Here is a 22,734-nt window from a genome sequence, read left to right on the forward strand (position 1 = left end):
GAAGGTCTAACTCCTTTAATTGTTCTTTTCAGCTTAGTTCTTGTTTATCATATTTAGCAGTTATTCTAAGAAATTATTTGCATGTCTTTAGCACCAGTGACGTGCAGCGTCGGTCACGTGATCGTGTCAGACTGTACTTACTGTAGAAGCGCGTGAAATACAGACTGGAGAGGAGCACTCATAGGTAGGTCTATGCGATATCAATTTTCTCGTGTAATAGTATTGCGTAACAGATTAATAAATGCGTTAAAAGTGAAAGTGAGCGTGAGCTGTTCTCTTTCTAAGTTTGTATTCAATCATTAATAATCATGAACTAGCGTTTAGACCTTCTGACTGCAACTTATTATTATTATTCGTCATATTATAGTTTACGGAAAGGTGGAAAAAGATGTCCCGCTTAAGAACATTTGTGCGTTTACTTTAAATATTAGATATACGTTTGGCATATGCCAGATGATAATAGTGTTAAGTAAATACCTGTAGAAATATTTGCTAATTACAATTACTCATAAACATATATGGCATGTTTAGTTAAAATAATGAAATTGTATTCTATTTCAAATCATGTGTTGACAATTTAGTTAAAAAATAAATGTGTTATTTGACTTTTATACAGGCATATGAATATATACCTATGTATTGAATAGCGTATATGTTATATTGATGAAAAGAGCATTGCACAATAAATACAGTGCATTGTATGAACATTGTGTTGGTAATGCAATCTTTGCAATCTTTGCAAGCTTGCTTTACATTCAACTGTTACAAAAAGATTCCACAACAAAGTTAAAGCGCAATAATGGTCCTAGTTTGTTTGTGTGATGGCGCAAGCATGCGCTTGGTTTGCAGCTGAGTGTGGTCCATCTTTGTCAGGAATTTTTAAATATATATCACATCAAATTGCTTCCATGCACTGTAGTGACAAAAACAGGCAAATATGCGTGTTTGTGCACAGAAAGAGGATGAAAGAGGGTAGGGAGCCGTAGAGCGTTCACCCTCATGTGCAGAAAAAAAATGCTTCTGTGAAGAATGCATGTGTTTTTTTGTGGTTTGGGTTACTAAGAATTATGTTCTTACAATGGATATGGGAACTTGTTTAGATTCCTCTTGTGTAAATGTCACTGGTTTGTGAAATGGTGTGCGTGTAATGAGACTTCCTTTTTCTGTGTTGGTTTGTGGTTATTGTTTTATTATTATTATTAAGTGCGTTTTTAGAAATACAGAAATGTATATATACCCATACTGTTGATTGTTTATACATTTGTATCACTGAATTTTTAAGGCATTTTTGTCAAATCTCAAACCCATTAGGATGTATAAAAATGTAATGTACTTAAAGAAATATTTGCAGAAATATATTTATAAGTTATGTATTGTTTTTCGAGGCCTTTGTGTCAAGTCTTGAAACCAATGGTATATATCCAATAAATAAAAAAACGCAATAAATTGTTAATTTGTAAATGATTATCATTTGAAAGTAATTGATAAATTAAAATGCATTAACAATGCCAAATGTATTGTGTCCACCAGCGTACAATCTTTTAGTGTTTAAGAAACCATGAAGTTACAGAGAGAATGTACGCTTGTGTATGTGACAGAGAGAATTTCATGCACTTTTTAAATAAACTCAATGTATTGGTCACACAAGTCTTTGTTTGACTGCAGCTGTGTTTTAAACTGTTTCACTTCACACTGTTGCCTGACTATAAATGTCCCCAAAGACAGAATCAATAGTGAAGAACGCAACAAAGCTCCATTGATACAGCAATTCGGAAAGTGAGAGGTATGACTTAACACCTGCTGCTTTTATTAATAGGATAACTTCCCCTATCTGTAAGTAAGAGTCCAGTCGGTTCAATAAAGCCATTTTGCAGGTGACCTGGAGTGTGTACCATCTCATTATACTGTAATTGTACAGTATCTAGTATCTGTGCTAACCACACAGTGTTGCATTGCTGTAACCTAGCTGTGTAACTGATCTCACCGCTAACCTCACTATATGTTCTTATGAATCGTTTCAGCAAATATTGTTTTGAGGAAATGATCTGTTTAAAATGATGCATCTATCTCCGTGTGCGTGTGACTTCAGTTCTGTGTACACTAATTAAACAAATATCGTTTTAGAAACTACATAGTTTCAAGAGATGTCAGGCAGACAGGGCCGTCAGTGTGTAATTGTCTCTTTGAGGAAATGATTACAGCTTCTAGACTCTAATCTCAGGCTCGCAGACAAAATCTTTCATCCGTAATCATAATAATATGCCGTGGACATGCACAGAGTGTGACTGAATGCTAAGCGAGACAACAGCATGGATGCATCAGTCATGTTGAAAACAGAGGATTTTGTATTACAGTCATTTCACGTAGTGATCCTCGTGCCTTTTTGACTTGCAGAAAAACAAGAGCAGCATGGCAGCGAACTCGTCTTTACAAGCCAGCCGGATGGACAGAAGTGGTAGTTTTTTTCAGGTAGGACTATCATTTGTGCAATAAATTTGCACTTAAATTTGTGAAACCCTGACAAATCAAGGAGATCATTTATGATTGTTGTATAATGTTAGAGAAAGCCTTTATTAACCATTTACTTACCAGCATTTTTACAGTATTTTTGTTTTACTGTGTGGCAGTGAAATAAAAAAAAAAAAAAAAGCAGACTTATCCTTAACAAAATGCATGATTCAAAGCATCATAAATGTTGATAGCATACACAGTGCAGGACATTTTAAACACATATTTATGAATTGTAGTAAATTAAGATTATTTCCGTTAGATGTATTTTATTTTTTTTACATTGATGTATGTTTTGTTCCAAATTCATTTTTGAGTTTATAAATGGTTTTTTTCATCTATGCTGCTCATGTGCTTAAAAAAGTTTATGTCTTAAAACATTTGTGTCACAATTGAATAAGCGCAGGACACACAGATGGTGCTACAGACTCACATTAGCCAATGTGCTCAGACGGGGACTGGACTTGGATCAGTATAAATATCCCCATTCTCCTACAGAACATTTTCTGTTCCACTGCGTACATTCACTGGCTGTCTGGTGTTCCTTGTAAAAATCAATGGACACAAACTGTGTGTGTGTGTGTGTGTGTGTGTGTGTGTGTGTGTGTGTGTGTGTGACTGCAGTAGGGCTTGTTGCCCAGACAGAACCATTCAAGTGTTCCATAATAGATGTGTCTTTTTTGCAGCACATCTCTCTCTCTCTCCCCTTAATTAGTCCTTCATCTCTTCTTCTTCTTCTCCAGGCTTTTTTTATTTTATCATTCAGTCTAAACAATTGCTCTCTCTGTTCCTTCCTTCATCTTACTCATCTAAAGTTTATCTTGCCTAGTTTATGTTGTACTTCATGAAATTCGGGTAAGGTATATAAGTTACAATATAAGTCTCAAAGAACTTGTGTCTTTTGATTCTGTTTTCATCTACATTTAATGGCCTGCAATTTAATCCAAGATAGCCCATAATTGCAGATTAGCATTAAAAGGCGAAGGAAGCTGGCACAGTCATTCAAAATATTTACATGGAGTCAATATTTTGTAGTAGCCATGGTGGCATATTGGAAACATTACTTCATTTTCCAAGTAGTTTCGGTCAGTATGCCACTAACAGCCTGGAAGTCTTTTTTTCTTTCGATAATTTTGTTACTTAATGCTGTTTATTTACAAACAAGACTGTTTTTATACTATGCAGACCCTTTTTTATGTATGTAACATAGAGGGTCATCAAATCATGCACTTTGTTGAAAAAAGGATGTGCTTTTACTTTTTAAAAGGTGATCCTATTTACTTTTTTTTCTCCTGGACAATCAATAATGCCCCAAAATGCCATAGACTTGCATTACAGGAGCGTGGAAGCTACTGGTTAAAAAGTAAATATTTTTTTTTTTTTGGAGTTTGATTGTTTTAATACATATATAAACTCACAGTTTCGAAAAGTAGCAATTACATTTTTTTTTACACCATATGATGGAAAAAGAAATCAAAATTATTACATTTTGCAATTGCAAATTTAAAAAAAAAAGGCATTTAATGCCATTTAAAAATCACATGCAGTTACTTGCATGCAGTAATGATGTGATGGTTGGGTTGTGTTGCCATGACAAATCCCATTTCCTGTCTGGGAAAACAGATTAAGAACACAGGAAAGTGACGAACTTGCTTCCTGCGTGGATAGATGACAGAGAGGCTGAAGCCGTTGCTCTCGTTTTGGTCACAAATAAGCCTCTTTCAGCTTGTTTTTTTTTTTTTTTATTTGCCAGCTTTCCATTTTATTCTTACCTGTACTCTTGGATAGCAAAGGGAAAGTTCCCAAAGTGAATTTTAAAAGGCTGCTGTATTAATTCGCTAACGTGTTTTCTGCTTTGGACGTGTACGATTTTATTTTTCTGTCCGTGTGCAGCTCGTCGATGCGTTTGTGTTGTCACTGGGAGCGTTGGAGCAGCAAATGGTTCATGCTGTGCAGGAAAATGACAGAGATCCAGACAGAGACAGAGACGTTTCTATGCTCATAGAGTGAGTACAAGTATCAAACGTGTTGAAAATGGATTAAAACCATCTTTGTACAGTAAGCTAAATATTAATATTTTTACTACATGCATTGCATTTACGTCTATTTAGTTTATGTACTGTAATATGTCATTACATTTACAAGGAACCTCTGTATGTTTTACAGTAGGGTCCAGTAGAGGGCACCGGTGTCTACTAATGGCTTTTCTTCCTTTAAAGGACATAAAAGACATTTCTGTCAAAACAAAGACAAACCCTCTACACCCATGCCGTGTTTTGTTCTCTGTAGGATAGAGGGAGAGATGAGTCCTGTGTGTCTGCAGTATCCTGCGGTTGATGGGGAAGGTACAAGCATAAGTGTGAGTGTGTTGGACAAACTGATACACACACACCCCATCTGGCTTCTGCTTTCCATCGACCAGCGAGAGGCCACTGGCATCCTTCTGCAGCAACCAGCTGGGGTAAAATATGTTAGAGAGAGTGAAAGCAAAGACGCCAGACAGATTAACTGTAAGAAATAGTTCACAGAAATTCTAGTTTTGTCATCACTTATTCATATCGTGTTCCAGCGGCATTGGACTTTTGCGAAATACAAAAAGAGAAATTGCTGTCTTCCAGAGTGGATGCTGATTTACATAGCAAAAAAATTATATTTACATAACACAAACATATTGTATGCTTCCAGATGGCTTGGAATGGGGTTCACGCTATTCTTATGATATATAAAGTGCCCCTATCGTGGATTTGTGAAAATGACCTTTCATGCAGTGTGTAACACTGCTAAATATGAGTATTTAAATGAATACATTATCATTACAATCAAGATGTAAAATGCTTTTCTTTTCACTCCCTTAGTAACAATTTTTGTTACTTTGTTTTGATCAAGGGCATACAGTTCTTTAAACTTTCCAATTATTTAATAAATCAATATTTCTATTTTTTACTCAACCTCATGTCATTTAATTTTTGGTTACCAACATTCTTCAAAATACCTTATTTATTGCTCAACAGAAGAAGTAATTGATGTGGGTTTGGAGTGACATGAGGGTGAGTGAATGATGCCAGATTTTTCATCTTTGGGTGAACTGTCCCTTTAAGAAGTTGGCTACATTAGAAATACATATACATGCAACAAATTTTTTCTTTTTCCCTGCCCAGGTGTTTTTAGTGTGGAAATCATCTATCCTGCAAAGGAAGGTCCTGTCATTCCACATGGATGCTACCTCGGACTCCTCTATCATTCACATCCCTGTAAAGGAGAACCAGTACAGTATGTCGGGCCTCTTATACGATGCTAAGCCATAACTGTTGTTGAAGCTCTGCTCACATCTCGCCATATCTCCCTCCGTTAACTGTGTTACCATAAATTCAAGATGTTAGGCTGTGAAAGATAACTAGGGGTTTCTTTTTGATTTCATGGTGTTTTTTTTGGACATCTCTCTTTTTTATTGTTTGTTGACACTGAGCAGTTTTACTACATTCACATGCACATTGTTTTGATGTCAAAAATGGATTCTTCACAACACTTTATATTTTTCTGTTTTGTGTCAAAATGTGGAATTTTTTGTTTCACAGGTAGTTAATGAGATTTTTGGCTTGGTTTAAAAAAGAACCAGCATATTTGCAGCTAAATGTCACAATAGTAGCCTGGCAGTATTTCATGGAATTTACAGCAGTGCAATTCCAAGAAGTTCTTCATGTGAAATATCCGACACACCCTAGTGTTTTGGCCTGGGTGCAGTCCAGCTAAGAATTTCCTTGCTTTGGAAATTGATGCGTTCTGAAAGGCGCTGAAGGCTTTTGAGCGCTGTACCTGCCAAGTTCAGAATCAGTTCAGAAACTTCCAAAAACATTTTTAGAAAATTCCCAACAAATTAAGAATTTAGGGCAACACTCAATGCCCCAGTGCTATTATGAAGGATGAAATTGTGAAAATGCTTGGATATTATAGATTACTGATGGTTGTTTATTCTTTCTTTCCTAGCATTTTCTCTAGACGGCTCAGGAATCAGTTTTGCTGACCTCTTTCGTCTTGTGGCTTTTTATTGTATCAGCAGGTAACAGTTTTTCAATGTCTTATACTTATTAAGGTATAGGAAGTTGAACAACCGTGTACTCTGTGCATCTAGCTCAACCGCTCACATATTCTTTGAAGTATATGAAAATGATCCAGTATGAACAGTTTGATTAAATTTTGAATGGATGAAATGTTTTATGGCACTCTTGCCATCTTTACCTTCACTGCAATGCTAAAGTGTGCATAAAAGGCAGTGTATGCAAGATTCATGAGTAAAGACACTATGAGTGATTGTGCAGAAATGAACTCACTGCTCATAAGAGCCAATGGTGTCCATCACCTTATCACCAACAGGATGAATATGTGATACTAAGTGCAAAAGATTTATTTCATATCCTTCATAAATCAGAATTTTGCAACAGTTCTCCATGTGATGTTTGTTTTTCAAGCCACTCAGAGAAACTGAAAGTGTGCCTCTCTCTGATCAATACCAATTTTCCACCCAGTAACAGCAGTATTATTACCTTTTCTGTAATGCGTCTTTCTCCCGTTGTCTACTTTTGATCCTTTTTCACGCACTAATAGTCTGTCTGACTTTCTTTGTTTCATATTAGAGACATTCTTCCATTTCCCCTGAAGCTTCCTGAGGCCATCCAGTCAGCATCAACCCTGTCAGATCTACATGAAGTGGCACAGCAAGGAGCAGGTACTGACTAGGCTCATCAAAATGACTAAAACTTGAACTAAAATTAAAATGAAGATCAAAAAAGTATTTAAAATACTACTACGGTATATCAATGTCACTAAAAAAGCAGTGTTCCAATGTCCATTCAAATTCAGGGGTTTATTCACTCTCTCTGTTTTTGGAGCCAAGTGGAATTTGGAACCCAATAAGAGTATTCAATATTATCAGAAATTCATAATGGGCGTTTTCAATAAAAGAAAATGTAACAATAAAACTATAACAATAAATAATACCAATAAAATAGTCTATAATTTTAAAATTTTCTGTTACATTTTTTAAACTACAGTTTTAATGATTAGATCTTACACTAAATAAAAAACAAACTAACACTTCTTATATTTGTAAAACTGTTATTTTATTTGTCTCAGACTGCACCAAAATGTGAGGTCTGCCTTTGGTGCTCCCCTAAATAAGCACAAGTGACATGATGCCAAGTATGTCAGTTTTTTTTTCCAGTATACTCAAGCAGGTTGCATGTACAAGTAATAAATAGTAATGCAATATTTTTGTATCTTCTTACATGCTTCACACTATCTTGAACCAGAGTCAAATATTATTAGTCAGAAAATGAAGACATACTGCCATGACTATGTGTTTAAAAATCTCTCCGTCCACCACAGCTGAGACATGCTGGCCCACTATTCAGTTCCATGTTATTATTAGTCCAGCTGACATTCCAGATAGCGTGTGAGACTGTGAGCTAATCAGAGCATAGAGGTTACTGAGGGAAATAGTATGAGGGTGTGTGTAACCATATTTTTGTTACCCAGAAGTGAGCTAAACCTGAAGAAAATCTACTTTTGGGATCTGCTCATTTGACTTGGTTTAAAAATAGTTTTTATATTCATTGTGTGTACTTGTTTATGCTGCATTGAGGGTGTGCATGTGTGTCTGTGTAGGGTTGCTATAGGGCAATAGCACAATACGGTTTGTACAGTATAAAAACCATTACGCCTTTGGAGAGTCCCTGTAAACAACAAATACCGATGTGTGGCGCTGTTTTTTGTACTTTATGGGGGCACAAATTTGTTTAATCCCAATGTCCCCATAATTCAAATTGCTTAAAAATACACTAAATGGAGTTTGAAAATGTAAAATTGCATAAAGTTGCCTGTAAGGGATAGGTTTAGGTGTAGGGTTTGTGTAGGGCAATAACACATACAGTTTTTACAGTATCATAAACAACAACTACCAACGTGTGTGCGTGCATGTGTGTGTGTGTGTGTGTGTGTGTGTGTGTGAAATTTAGCAGACACATCCATATTTACCTAAAAAGACACAGGAAATCCATTTTTCTTTAACAGTGATAATTTTGTTCCGCATTTTTGAAACGCTAGCAGTGAGCTAAAAACAAAAAATTGTACAACTTTAGCAACACCCAGACAATCTAAAGTTGCCTGTAAGAGTTCACCACTGGACTGTAATACACCTCCTAGTCAGCAGGTGGCGCCTCTCTCCAGGCTTCTGCTGAACTGCTCCTTTCTCGTTTGCCCTGATAGGTGACACCTGTGTTCAGCACTATTTAATGAGTTTGTGCCATGCTTGTTTGTTCAGTCTTGAGCCTTGGTTTCCAGTGTCAACTGTGAGATAAGTCTGTCTTGAGTTTATGTTTTTGACTATCATGTCTACTTTGTTTTTCCCTGTTTATTGGGTCACTGATTCATGTTTTGTTGGACTTTTCCTCAAGTAAAGTTTGATTTATTTTTGAAGACTTTTGACTCTGGCTTTTGCTACCTCTGCACCTGAATTCATTTGTTGGGAAGTTAGCTCAGCCTGTCTACACAGAGCACTAAGTCTAGTAGACCTGGGTTCGATCCCCACTCAAAGCAGAACCGTTACAGCAAGACTGAACCAGAAATATGAATACAGCAGAGGAGAGACTTCACCACCTTCCAATGTGGATCGGATTTTGGCGGCCTTAGCAGGACAAGCTGCAGCCATTCAGCAACATGAGCAGGTTCTTACAGAGATTCTTCAGCGCCTAAGTGCTCAAGACACAGCTACTGCAGGTCAAGAACCCCAGCAGCCTCCGGCTAATCCTGCTGCAGCGCTAGCAGTTTCCTAGCAGAACCCAAACTGCCAGCACCAGAACGATTTGATGGCAATCCAGAAAGGTGCCGTGGATTCCTCACACAGTGCACACTGATATTTCAACTACAACCTAGTAGCTTCCTTCACGGAGGGTAGCAAGGTGGCCTACATCATTACCCTTCTCACTGGAAAGGCATTGGACTGGGCCTCAGCTTTGTGGGGCCAAGGATCAACTCACTGATTGTGAAAGCTTTGTGCGGATGAAGAGGGTTTTCACCATCCAGCCAGTACAGGAGATGTGGATTATCGTTTGCTTCAGCTCTCTCAGGGCACTAGGAGTGTGGCAGAGTTTGCAATTGAGTTTCGCACACTAGCTTCAGAGAGTGGATGGAATCAGCAAGCTTTGAAGGCCACGTTCTACCAAGCATTGTCTCCCGAGCTTAGGGCGAGTTAGCATTTAGAGATCCTGCTCCAGATTTAGAATCTCTCATTGATATGTCTATCCGGGTAGATCATCGGCTCGGGAGCGAAGGGAATGAAAGACGTCGGGAGACCAGAGTGTATCGCCCTCAAGAACCCTTCAATGCTGTTGAACCACCTGGAAATCCAATGAGTTGGAGGAACCCATGCAGCTAGGTAGAACCAGATTAACTCAGACTGAAAGGATCGGCGGATGAAAGAACGACGCTGTCTGTACTGCGGCAAAGCTGGCCATTTCGATCCAACTGCCCAGAATTGTCGGAAAAAGCCAGTTCTCGTCCAGGAAAGGGGACTGGAGCGAGTAAAAATCTTCTCCCATCCTGCGACCTCAAGAGCTACAATCCAAGCCACCATCTTTCACAATAACCAGCATCACCAGCTTGGTGCTTTCATCGACTCTGGGGCAGCTGGAAATTTTTGGACTTAGACGTTGCCAGGCGCTTGGGCCTTCCATCCATGCTTCTTCAAAACCCTCTAATGATCACAGCTCTAGATGGCAGACCTCTGGGGTCAGGACAGGTTAGTCACTGCACATCATTACTTCAGTTTGAGATTGGCAGTCATAAAGAATTAATGAGATTCTATCTGATACAGTCACCAGGGCTCCCCTTAATTCTTGGATTTCCGTGGCTAACTTCTCATAACCCAGACATTGACTGGTCTAAAGGGGCTATTAAAAGTTGGGAACTAACTGTTGTGTTTCTACCCCCTTTTTGCCATTCTCCCGAGATGCCTGAGGCACACCCAGAGCCTTTGTCTACACACTCCACGGGGCCTGAGATCCTCAAACAAGACTTACCCAACCTTCAAGGACTCCCCTTACCTGTAATTTTAAGATCCTTGGATTCTCGTCCTGAGTTACCTCAAGTTAGCATTGAGTCATCTGAGCTATCCCGAGTTCCTTTAGAGTATGCTGATCTGAGGGAGGTTTTCAGTAAGTCCCGAGCCACCTCCCTTCCTCCACACAGACCATATGATTGTGCCATTGACCTGGTAACTGGAGCATGCCCACCACGAGGTAGACTCTACTCCCTCTCTGCCCCTGAGAGGACTGCCATGGACAAGTACCTCAAGGAAGCCTTGGACAATGGTTTCATTTGTCCTTCAACCTCACCTGCTGGAGCGGGGTTTTTTTTTGTTGAAAAGAAAGATGGTGACCTCAGGCCCTGCATCGACTACAGGGGCCTTAACCTGCATCACTATTAAGAATCGCTACCCCTTGCCCCTGATGACGACTGCTTTTGAGATCCTGCAGGGTGCCACCATTTTTACTAAATTAGATCTGCGAAATGCTTACCATCTTGTCAGGATTCGAGGGGTGATGAGTGGAAGACGGCATTTAACACCCCAACAGGGCCACTATGAGTACAGGGTGATGCCCTTTGGCCTAGTAAATGCACCTGCTGTGTTCCAGGCATTCATTAATGATGTCCTACGGGATATGCTGAACAAGTTTGTTTTTGTCTACCTAGACGACATCCTCATCTTTTCATGTAACTATCAAGAACATGTACAACATGTTAGACAGGTCCTTTCTCAGTTACTGAAACACAGCCTCTTTGTCAAGCTAGAAAAGAGCGACTTTCACGTGTCCTCAGTCCCATTCCTCGGCTTTATCGTATCTAAGGGCAGTTTCCAGATGGATCCTGGCAAGGTGCGTGCAGTGCAAGACTGGCCCCAGCCCTGTTCTGTTAAGCAAGTTCAGCGCTTTCTTGGATTTTCCAACTTTTATAGAAGGTTTATTAGGAATTTCAGCTCAGTCGCTGAACCTCTTTCAGCCCTCACCAAGAAATCTGCCCAACCATTCTTGTGGACAGGGAAAGCCAACCAAGCTTTCAATAAGCTGAAAGCGGCTCTTCCGTCTGCTCCCATCTTAACTCTCCCAGATCCCGAGTTGCCCTTTGTAGTGGAGGTTGATGCTTCAGATGTGGGGGTTGGGGCAGTGTTGTCCCAAAGAGCCAGGGTTGACAACAAGCTTCATCCTTGTGCTTATCTATCCCGTCGACTAACTGCGGCAGAAAGGAATTACGATATTGGAAACCGGGAGCTGTTGGCAGTAAAGGTGGCATTAGAGGAGTGGAGGCATTGGCTGGAGGGCCAAGCATACATTCCTTATCTGGACAGACCACAGAAACCTGACCTATATTAGGAAGCCAAGAGGTTAAACTCCCGCCAAGCCCGCTGGGCTCTGTTTTTAACCGGTTTGATTTTGTTCTTTCCTATCGACCAGGATCCAAGAATTCTAAACCAGATGCACTTTGAGACAATTTGACCTGCCAGAGGAGGAGTCAAAGCCAGAGTCCATCTTACCCACCACCAGAATAGTAGCAGCTATCCAGTGGGGCATGGAGGCAGCCATTAAGAAAGCCCAAAACCAGCAGCCAGATCCAGGTAATGGTCCACCAGGGCGCCTCTTTGTACCTAATCAACTACGTTCTGATGTGTTGCAGTGGGCACATGCTTCCCCCTTCTGGCCATCCTGGGGCTACTAGAACATGCAAACTTATCCGAAGGAGGTTTTGGTGGCCAAAGCTGCAGGAGGATGTCAAGACTTTTGTTGCTGCATGTACTGTGTGTGCCCAGAATAGGATCCCAGAACCCACCCTCAGGGACTACTGCATCCCCTCCTATCCCTAAACATCCATGGTCACACATATCTCTGGACTTTGTCACAGGTCTACCTAAATCTCAAGGTAATACAGCCATTCTGGTGGTAGTGGATAGATTTTCTAAGGCTTGTCATCTATTGCCTTTACCTAAACTTCCCACTGCAAGCCAGACTGCAGAGCTTCTAATGCAGCATGTGTTTAGGATTCATGGCTTCCCCAGGACATGGTCTCTGATAGAGGTTCTCAGTTTACCTCCCGTTTCTGGAAGGCTTTTGGCCGCATCATTGGGTCACACATTAGTCTATCATCTGGTTTCCATCCCAGTCTAATGGGCAGACAGAGAGGTGAATCAGGAAATAGAAGACTTTGAGATGCTTAGCAGCAGATAATCAGACCACTTGGAGCTCTCGATTAATTTGGGCAGAATTTGCACATAACACTCTCTACCATTCTTCCATAGGCATGTCCCCTTTTGAGTGCCAGAATGGCTTCCTCCTCTTTTGTTCCCTGGACAGGAGCCTGAAGTATGTGTTCAGCTGCTGCTCAAATGGTTCGACGTTGTCGACAGACCTGGCAGAAGGCACGGGCAGCTCTGCTGAAAGCTTCTCAACAACAGCGGAGACAATCAAAACGGAGGCGGAGGCTGGGACCAATGCTTCGTCAAGGTCAAAGGGTGTGGCTGTCCACAGAGACCTTCCGCTGCGAGTGGAATCTACTTGCTGGCTCCACGTTATATTGGCCCTTTTAAGATCCTCAGGAAGATAAATCCAGTGTCTTACCGCCTACTGCTTCCAAGATCCATGAGGATCCACCCAACGTTTCATGTCTCTCGATTAAAGCCTGTTGTTTCTTCTTCTCTGTCCCCAGCTCAAAGGCCTGCCCCAGCTGCCCGTATCATCAACGGACAACCAGCTTATACAGTGCGCAGGCTGGTGGATTCTCGTCTGGTCCGTGGAAAAGTGCAGTATTTGAGTCGACTGGGAGGGTTATGGACCAGAAGAGCGCTCATGGGTTCGGCTCGAGACATTTTGGACCCTGAGCTTATTTCAGTTTTTCACCGTTCTCAAAGAATCCATCAAGAGAACGTCAGGAGCCGTTCTTAGAGGACTCCTGTAAGAGTTCACCACTGGACTGTAATACACCTCCTAGTCAGCAGGTGGCGCCTCTCTCCAGGCTTCTGCTGAACTGCTCCTTTCGTTTGCCCTGATAGGTGACACCTGTGTTCAGCACTATTTAATGAGTTTGTGCCATGCTTGTTTGTTCAGTCTTGAGCCTTGGTTTCCAGTGTCAACTGTGAGATAAGTCTGTCTTGAGTTTATGTTTTTGACTATCATGTCTACTTTGTTTTTCCCTGTTTATTGGAGTCACTGATTCATGTTTTGTTGGACTTTTCCTCAAGTAAAGTTTGATTTATTTTGAAGACTTTTTGACTCTGGCTTTTTGCTACCTCTGCACCTGAATTCATTTGTTGGGAAGTTAGCTCAGCCTGTCTACACAGAGCACTAAGTCTAGTAGACCTGGGATTAGATCCTCAAAGCAGAACCGTTACATTGCCACAGAAAAATTGCAAGTTTGATCCAATAATACAAAGTCTCATTTAAAAGAGGCTCATAAAAGCAACATAAGAGGAACTGAAATGGGTGGGGCAAGAGACAGAAAGCAGTGGGAGCAGAAAGAGGAGGGGTTTGGCGTGCTCTGTGAAGTCAACTACGTCATACACACTGTCTGTTTGAATAAATGACTCAGCCCATGGCCAGCTCTGCGCTGGGTGTGTTTTTATGGTGTTCGTGAATCAGTTTTTTTTAAATGTGTGACTGAGCTTACTAAATTTCTTCTGAAAAATTTTGTGTACCTGAGGAACAGACGCTTTAGCCTGGCTGTAACTAGATACAGCCAGACACACACACTCAAATTCACATGTGTGCGGACAACGTGTGGCAATATATGGTAAGAAGCTGGTGTGGGTGTGTTTGTTGCTTTTGTATTTGCGTTTGACTGTGCATGCGTTTTGTTAACCATTAATCAGATTCTCTCTTTTATTCCAGCATTCTGGGAATCTTCTCTCAACAAACAACTGGAGACAACCTCTGCACCAGACAGTTCAGTGGTTCAGGACAGACCACCGATCTCTCTGCACGGCAGCTGCTCTGATGTCTTACAGACAGAAGAGCAAACCTGCACCACTTTTGAGAAGCTCCTAAATAGCACCTTCCCTGATACTTCAGAAAGTGAAAGGAGTTGTCCCAGCAGTGCTTTGTCTTTTATCAATCCTGTCTTTCTCAAGACACAGCAAGATGTCACTGGAAATTCAGAAACCGTGATCGCAAAGGACCCCACAGCAGAAAACGGAAAATCTCGTCCCCCTCCTCCACCAAGACCACCTCCTCCTCGTATTTTGGTTCGTAGCCCTACTTCACCTTCAGATCCGAGGACTATGCCTTTGAGTGCTGGCATTACTAGAACGAGTCGGAGACACAATCCTCCACCACGACCTTCACAATCTCCAGACATCGACAGCTACCGCTGCACCATTGCATTAGATGATGAAACCATCTCAAGGGCACTTTCTCAAGCCAATACAACAGTAAATCCAACCAGCAGTACCATCCTGCAGCAATGGACCGGACCCGAAGAGAAAGGGCGAAGCTCAAGTGGCCGGAGCTTGTCTACATCCTCATCAGACTCTTTGGATTCACCTCCACATCCTCTCCCGTTGGGACTATCCCAAAGCGTGGGCAAAGGCCTCTCCACGGATGACAGCAGTGATGAGTATGAGGACGAAGAGGATGACTACGGTGTGGGGCTTGAAAGGAATCTACATCTTCGGCTTCGTGCTTCTCGCATGTCAAGGAAACTTTTGTCGGTTGAACTAGTGGGGGCTCGTCCAAAATCACTTGTTTTCCCGCAAGCTTTAAAAGGACACTTCCGTAAGGTCCGAGGTGTTTTCAGTGTACTGGCTACTCCTGAAAAACGCATCTTGCTTCGGATCGTTGAGTTGTCCCAAGATAAATCTTCTTATTTTGGGTGCCTTGTGCAGGACTGTGTGAGCTTTGTGCAGGAGAATAAAAAATGCCACTTGTCCGACCAGGATCTTCTGCAGATGCTCCGGCAGTTTATGACCCAGATGAAGGCTTACCTCAAACAGAGCTCGGAGATGAACCCTCCTATAGAGTCTTACATACCTGAGGACCAGATAGGTAAGTAGATTTCCAGAGTCTTTTTGAGCCTTGTAGAACCACTCAAAAAAAGATTAATTTTGGGTAACTTTGTTAATTTTGAGAGGTCAACCTACGAATGGATTACTTTCAGGGATATCTAAACCTGTTCCTGGAGGGCCACTTTCCAGCAGTGTTTAGTTACAACACAACTGCATGAAAGTTTTCTGAAGTAACCCTAAAGACCTTAATTTGTCTGGTTTAGGTCTGTCTAATAGGGACAGAGGTAAACTCTGCTGGTGGCTTTCCAGGAGCAGAATTGGACACCCATGGATTACTTGTGGCTGGGAGAGGTTTATTCACTGTTCATGTTGCTAGTTTCTGGATACTACTAGTTGCTGCATTTTGAAATGTTAGCTTCCTTGTCTTGAAGATATGTATCCTCAAATTCTTTTTCATAGTCTGTGCAGGAACCCACAGATACATTCTAAATTTGATTACTTACCTGATAATCTGGCCTTATCAGTACAGAGCTGATATTTCCTTTAGCTACAGTGGAAAATGCAGGCTAAAAGTTGTTGATAGGGAAAAGCAAAAACAGAGCAACAGAGCAGTGGGACACAAGCGCTATATCCGCATGCCAATATCTAAAATACCTTTCAAGTTCAGCTGTCCTCTCTTCAGTTGCTATGAAGTGTATGAAAATACTCTGAGAGTGATTGAGGTAGGCGCAAGGCCAAAAAAATCATATTACAGTGAAATGCTGAAAATACTGGTCTAATTTGGTCAAATGAGTTGCATATTTCCCCACACAGAGTAGCAGCCGTTTTAACAGGGAATTAGATATTGAATAACTACATTTTAAGAAAATATGCTATAATCATGTTTTATAGCTCCTAATATATTAAGGATATTTAAAGCAAGTCTTGTGTCTTCATTTAAAAATAACTCTTGTGTTGGTGGTTTAGGACCAATAAAGAGAGCTTGAAGGCAAACATTTTAAAACTCTGCATAAATACAAAGAATTAAACCTAAGGCAAGTAAGAAAATGTTTAAAGTATAAATTCTTCATGAGCAGAGCACTTAAATTTGTGTAATTTATCCAGACTAAAATGTTGTTGGTTTAGATTAAAGACAGGCTAAGTCTTTCCACATTAATGATTAATGTTTTCCAAAGGCCTGACTTTTCTTTCTTTGTTAAACTGTAATGTTAATGGCTTTGAAGCTGTGTTGTGATACTATCGTTAAGCGATAGTACATAAAGGATATAGAAATAAATGAACTCCAATAAACAAAAAGTAGCATTCTTAATTCATACACTTTTGTATATTTCAAATGCTTAGCATACTGACTTGAAGAACAAATACATTTAATACATTTATCACAAAATAGTACTTTAGTGATGGAATTAGATGGTAATAGTTCTTTAGAAGAATGATATACGTTTGATTTTAACATCCTAACAGATTTAAAATTTGTGTTAGTAGGAGTACTATGTCTGTGTATCATATGTGTGTATGTTTGTGAATTCTGTAGGTATATAACATTTTTGTGCATTTTTAGGGTTGTTTATTTAATATTTTCTATAAATCATCATGTCTAGCCATTTTAATTGTGAGCACATATCATTATTAGTGCATCTGTAATCTATAGGTGACTGTAGTTTCTAATATTTAGAACTCATGTCCTCTGTATACTGTGAAGAGTAGAGTGTCATTATAAGTGTTATTGTTAAAGTGTCTATTTGCTTGCTTAAGAACTCTACAGTGTACAGACAACTGATGTGAGGCCTGATTTTCTCTTCATTTGACTTGCCCTTTGCATCTCAGAAAGCCCTCAGCCTTATTTCACAGTGAGACTTGAAGAGCTTGGGCCTAATATATCTTGTAACATTTGTGCTAGATTTTCCATAAACTCAGCAGACGCTGCACACTCTTTAAGCATTCAGGGTGTTTTGGTTTTTCACTAGTGCAGAGCAGAAAAGCTAGAAAGGAATAGTTCACCCTTCCCCGGCAAAATAAATCATAATTTCTTGTTTATGATGTTCTAAACATATATGACTGGTCCTCTAAGCTGCTCTTTTCCATACAATGTATCATAAAAGTAGTTCATCTGATTAATGCGCTATATTGCAAGTCTCACAAAGCCATACAATGTTTTAAGATGCATTAATATGCTAATCATTTTAATATGCTGTAATCATTTTCATTGATGAGAATTGGTGTATGAATGAAAAATAAGATTTTATGCTCAATATGAATGTGATCTTGTAAAGTGTTTTCATTAGTGTTGTTCTAGCGTTAAAAAATTACAGATAATATCATGATGATCATGGCGTTTGTCTTACCGAATATGGTGTCCTCTGCAACAAACTTTCCGCATGCTCATTTTTTGATTGTTGGCTACCTGTAAGTTTACGTGCAGGCAATACTTTTGCCAAATAATGCAATAAAAAAGTTATTTCCCTTAAAAATGGGTCATTTTTATTATTATTTTTATTATTATTACTATTTAATTATTTTTTTAGTTATAATTGTAGTGTTTTGTGTGATGTATATCTGAGTGAAACGGCTTCTGAAATGTAAAAAAATCTAGGGCTGGGCTTAATTTCGTCTTACAGTAATTGATTCGATTGTTGGAAGTTAGGCATTGCCAGAGCGTGCTAACGCGCCATCACTCGTGACCAGAAGAAAAAATTATTCGTTTTGAAGGGGAGGGTAGGTTTACGTTTTTGTTTAAAAGATTATAAGGGCGCATGAATTATTCATAATAAACACTGCAGCTTTCCATAAAAAAATAAGACTTGTCAATTCTGATTTCATGCCGACTTTAACAGAAGTCTCCATCCCTTTTACAGATCCAGTGTTGGAGAAGGCTATGCATAAGTGTGTGCTGAAATCTCTGTACAGCTGCTTGCAGTCGGTGCTGCATGACCTCCAGGAGGCTGGTGGAGTATGGCAGAGGCTGCAGGAGAATCTAACTCTGGCAAAGGCCAAACAGCCTCACGAGCTGGGGGTGAACGGAGCCCGGCCTCCGGACGCCCACGCCATCCAGAGGATCCGCCGAAAACTCAGAGCCATGTGCCAAATGTACTCACCTGAGAGGAAGATTATGGTGCTGTTAAAAGTCTGCAAACTCATCTACAATATTATGCAAGACCAGGAAGGTGTGTACAGGTGGAGTTATGTCTCCAGGGTGTGATTAAAGGCTTTAAAAGTGTGTATGTTTTAGGCGTGTATGAGATCGGTAACTGAAAGCAAAAGTATTTGCACCTTAAATAACTGGAAGGTAGTTTGTGTGAGGTGAATAATGAATGTGTCCTCTGTGCGTGCCAGTGCGGATGTTTGGAGCGGACGATTTCCTGCCCATGTTGACATACGTGTTGGTCCAGTGTGACATGCCTCAGCTGGACACTGAGATCCTGTATATGATGGAGCTGATAGATCCTCCATTACTGCATGGAGAAGGTGCGTTAGCGTATTTATACTGGCGTAATGATGTTACATAAACCACAATTCTTTTAAAAAGGTGCAAAAAATGTATTATTTGAGAACGACTTCATAACCAAAGCATTATTATTTTCTCCCGTCCACCATTTCATGTCAGTTCTCTTTATCGCTTCGTGATGACTGAATCAATAATGTAATGTTAATAAAGTTAATGATCCAGTCTGAAGGAGTTTCAGAACGGACAAGCATTTTCCATGTGTGACGAACTTCCTAAGTTCTGTTCCCCACAGAGTAATTTCCTCCTGGGTGTGTGTCTCCTCTTCTTACCGAGCACACTGTAGCAGCCATTCATGGAAAAGATTTATTGTATTGTATGTACACAGTCAAGTAACAAACTTGATGATCTAATGTGACAGATAGGATGATCTGTCCTCGTTATAGTCATAATTTTCTCTTTTTGACAGTTTCAGATTTGTCTATGCAGTGAGAAATGCACGTTTTAAGCTAGCCTGTTCTGTTCCAAAACCTATATAATTGCATTTCTGTCTGTTGTTGCTTATAGAGTGCAGCAGTCAGATTCTGGAAATAAAAACATTGTTCATTTCGTTGATAAACCTATAAAACAGACCTGTTATAAGTTAAATGATGGTAAAAGCCTTTTGTTAAACCCATTGGTTTGCAACTAATTTGTAAAATGATTGTTGTTAATAGCAGAATTTGTTAAAAAGGCAATACCCTAACCATCCTAACCAAAACACAGCAATACAAGTGGCTTTTTTCAAATATTCAACAACGCATGGTCAATGTCATGCCACACAAATAGCAGTTTTTTACTCATGAAGGGATATTCACAATTAATTCAAACATATTAAATTATATATATTCAATTATATTAACTAGACAAACTAATTATGCATTATTCAAATATGCACTTTATAGTACACACAAATATAGTATACTACTGTTCATGTGTTAATTTTTTTATTTATTTTACATTTTTTGAAAGAAAGGAATACTTTATTTAGCGATGACAAAAAAATAAATAAATATATATATATATATATATATATATATATATATATATATATATATATATATATATATATATAAGCACCAAATAAACATAAAGACTGGAATATTGTCATTAAAAATTACATTTTAAAATACATGAAATTAAAAAGTTTTCAGCAATAATATTTCATAATATTAACTGTGCCTTTATCAAATCTATTTAAAAATAAATTACAGTTAAAGAACCTACTGACCACAAACATAGGCTAAATAGGTTAAAATAATGCATTTTCATTGTTTTTTTTTCAATACGTTATAGTACTAAAAAGGTTTTTTTGTTTAGGTTTTGTGATGTTCATTAGGTTTTTGTTCTCTGTATTAATATTCTCCTTTCTCTTGATCCTGTACAGGAGGATATTACCTCACTAGTGCTTACGGTGCAATGTCACTGATTAAGAACTTCCAGGAAGAGCAAGCGGCTCGAGCACTCAGCTCTTCAACACGTGACACGCTCCACCAGTGGCACCAACGTCGCACACTGGAGAAGAACCTGCCCTCTGTAGACGACTTCCAGGTAAAACCTCACTTTACGGTTTGCATTTTATAGAAACAAACTGTATTTTCATTCCCTAATCTCTGTAATATCTGTTCGCTTGTGTGAAGAACTACATGCGAGTGGTTCTGCAAAAGGCAGATAGCGGCTGCACGGCCAAGACCCTCCAGGTGCGGCCCCACGCCACGACGGAAGAGGTGTGTCACCTTTGTGCGCTCAAATTCCACGTGTCTGATCCAGAAAACTATGGCCTGTTTCTCTACAAGGACGACAGCAGCCAGCAGTTGGCCGCAGATACAAAGCCACAGTGTATAAAGGCAGACCTACACAGTCAACCAAAGCGTCAACACTTTTACTTTGTCTACAAGTCGATTCCCAGCATGAACTGCTCCGCTCCTTTGTCTCGAAAGCAGGACATTTCCTAAACACTCAATAGACGGAAGGTGTTTAATGAGGGGGTGGCTTTAAGGAATGTGCATGAAGTTTGTGAAATGAAAACGTTTCATGGACAGGGTGGCTCAAAAAAAGAATTATTCATTTGGCGCTTCGCAAGTACATTTGGGATATTAATATGAGCAGCTTCAAAACAGGCTTGTGTAGCACGCTTGCAAATTTTACCTAAATTGAGTAAAGACTAGTTTATTTGGGACCAAATATTGGTTTGTATTTATAAACTTTAAAAATGTAAGAACAGTTATATGCTAAGGCTTTGCAATAGGGTTCCATTATTAACCAGATAAACTAATCTGAACTCATTTACAGAATATATTTACAGAATTTATTAATCTTAGTAAATGGTGATCTCAACATTTACTAATACATTTTTAAGATCAAAAGTAGTGTCTTTTGACATTAATTAATGCACTGTTAATGCACTTAGTTAATATATTAACTAATGTTGACAAACGAGACCTTACTGTAAAGTAATACCAATATTAGTTTATATCTTACAATAACCATGGTAAATGGGTTAAATAACTGCACTTGATAATTGCTGCCATATATATATAATGTAATGTAATGTTGGAAAATGCTATATATGTACATATGCATATTGATTTCAAATATGCAAAATGCATGCTATATATACACTAACGTTCATGTCATGTTTTTTAAGGAAAGAAATGAATGCAACAATGACAAAGAAAATTGCACAAAAAAAATAGCTTTACTGAGCACCAAATCAACATATTGGAATGATTTCTTTAGGATCATGTGATAATGATGACTGGAATATTCTCATTAAAAATTACATTTTCAATGGTGAGCCTATTTAAAAAAAATTTACCCTCAAAACTCTTACTGACCACAAACATAGGTTAAAATAATACATTTTCAAGTAGCTTTTTTAGCAATATTTTATGGTACTAAACAAGTTGTTTAGTTTATCTGACAATAGCATATTTTTTATTTTCCTTTTTGAAGTAGTGTGCTATAATTGTAGAAAGTCCCAAATGTGCATACTACATTATGTAAAATTGTGCTTATTGGTATGTTTTGAATACAACAGGCATTTATTTGGAATTGTCAGTAATGTGGCGTTGAACCTGTGAGTATTTTTTCTCTTTTGATTCAGTATGAATTTAATGTAGCATCTGTCTCCAAAACCGCCAGGACTGCAATGAAAGCTATATTGTGCTGTCGTCGTTATGTGTATATAGAGGTGTCTCTCTGTTCAAGCCATAGAGTTCTGTACATAATCTATTATTGCATTCAGGTTGAGTGAGTGTTGAGGTGTTTAGAGATGATGCTTGATCACGTGCTTGATTTTTCTCTAGCACAACAGAGATGCGTCAGTGTGACCTTGCGATCTGTTAAATTGGCAGAAGATTTTTTTTCTCACTTTGTTCTTGCGAAAAAGGAACACTCTGCGTCTTCCACTTCAGTCGACGTCTAAATGTCCTACACTGTGCAACGTGTACAACGCATTTAAGCCAGAGAATGTGATTTTAACCAGTTTTCTTACTGTTGATGATAATTTAAACACTGTACATGTGCATACTTTATTCTCTTTGTTGTTACTTGCACTACAGGAAATAAAGAGTGTCTTTATTCTTTTTATGATCTCAGGCGGTCTAAAACGTTTACGTTAAACTGTATAAGTGATTACTCCTTGTGGTTAATTTTATTGTTATTGTTTATATATGTATAAATAATAATATAATATAGAAATAAC

The 22,734-nt window shown here is 39.1% G+C and overlaps 1 protein-coding gene across 4 annotated transcripts; it reads left to right on the plus strand.

The window, feature by feature from the left end:
* The first annotated feature begins 113 nt into the window (after positions 1-113).
* On the plus strand, positions 114-22,627 carry rin2b (Ras and Rab interactor 2b). Of its 4 annotated transcripts, none has more exons than XM_043241488.1 (12): positions 115-184; positions 2,395-2,469; positions 4,402-4,514; positions 4,798-4,969; positions 5,667-5,778; positions 6,493-6,565; positions 7,140-7,231; positions 14,436-15,587; positions 18,403-18,711; positions 18,881-19,012; positions 20,416-20,579; positions 20,669-22,627. In XM_043241488.1, exons 2-12 carry the CDS (start codon positions 2,410-2,412, stop codon positions 20,981-20,983), a joined length of 2,694 nt encoding a protein of 897 aa, XP_043097423.1. In that variant the 5' UTR covers positions 115-184; positions 2,395-2,409; the 3' UTR covers positions 20,984-22,627. The 4 variants fall into 4 exon arrangements, with proteins under 4 accessions (XP_043097425.1, XP_043097423.1, XP_043097424.1 ...); XM_043241489.1 differs by having other exon boundaries at positions 4,798-4,867; XM_043241490.1 differs by lacking the exon at positions 18,881-19,012 and having other exon boundaries at positions 114-184.
* The last annotated feature ends 107 nt before the right edge of the window (positions 22,628-22,734 follow it).

Source organism: Puntigrus tetrazona, chromosome 6 (assembly GCF_018831695.1).
Source record: "Puntigrus tetrazona isolate hp1 chromosome 6, ASM1883169v1, whole genome shotgun sequence".
Lineage (NCBI taxonomy): Eukaryota > Metazoa > Chordata > Actinopteri > Cypriniformes > Cyprinidae > Puntigrus > Puntigrus tetrazona.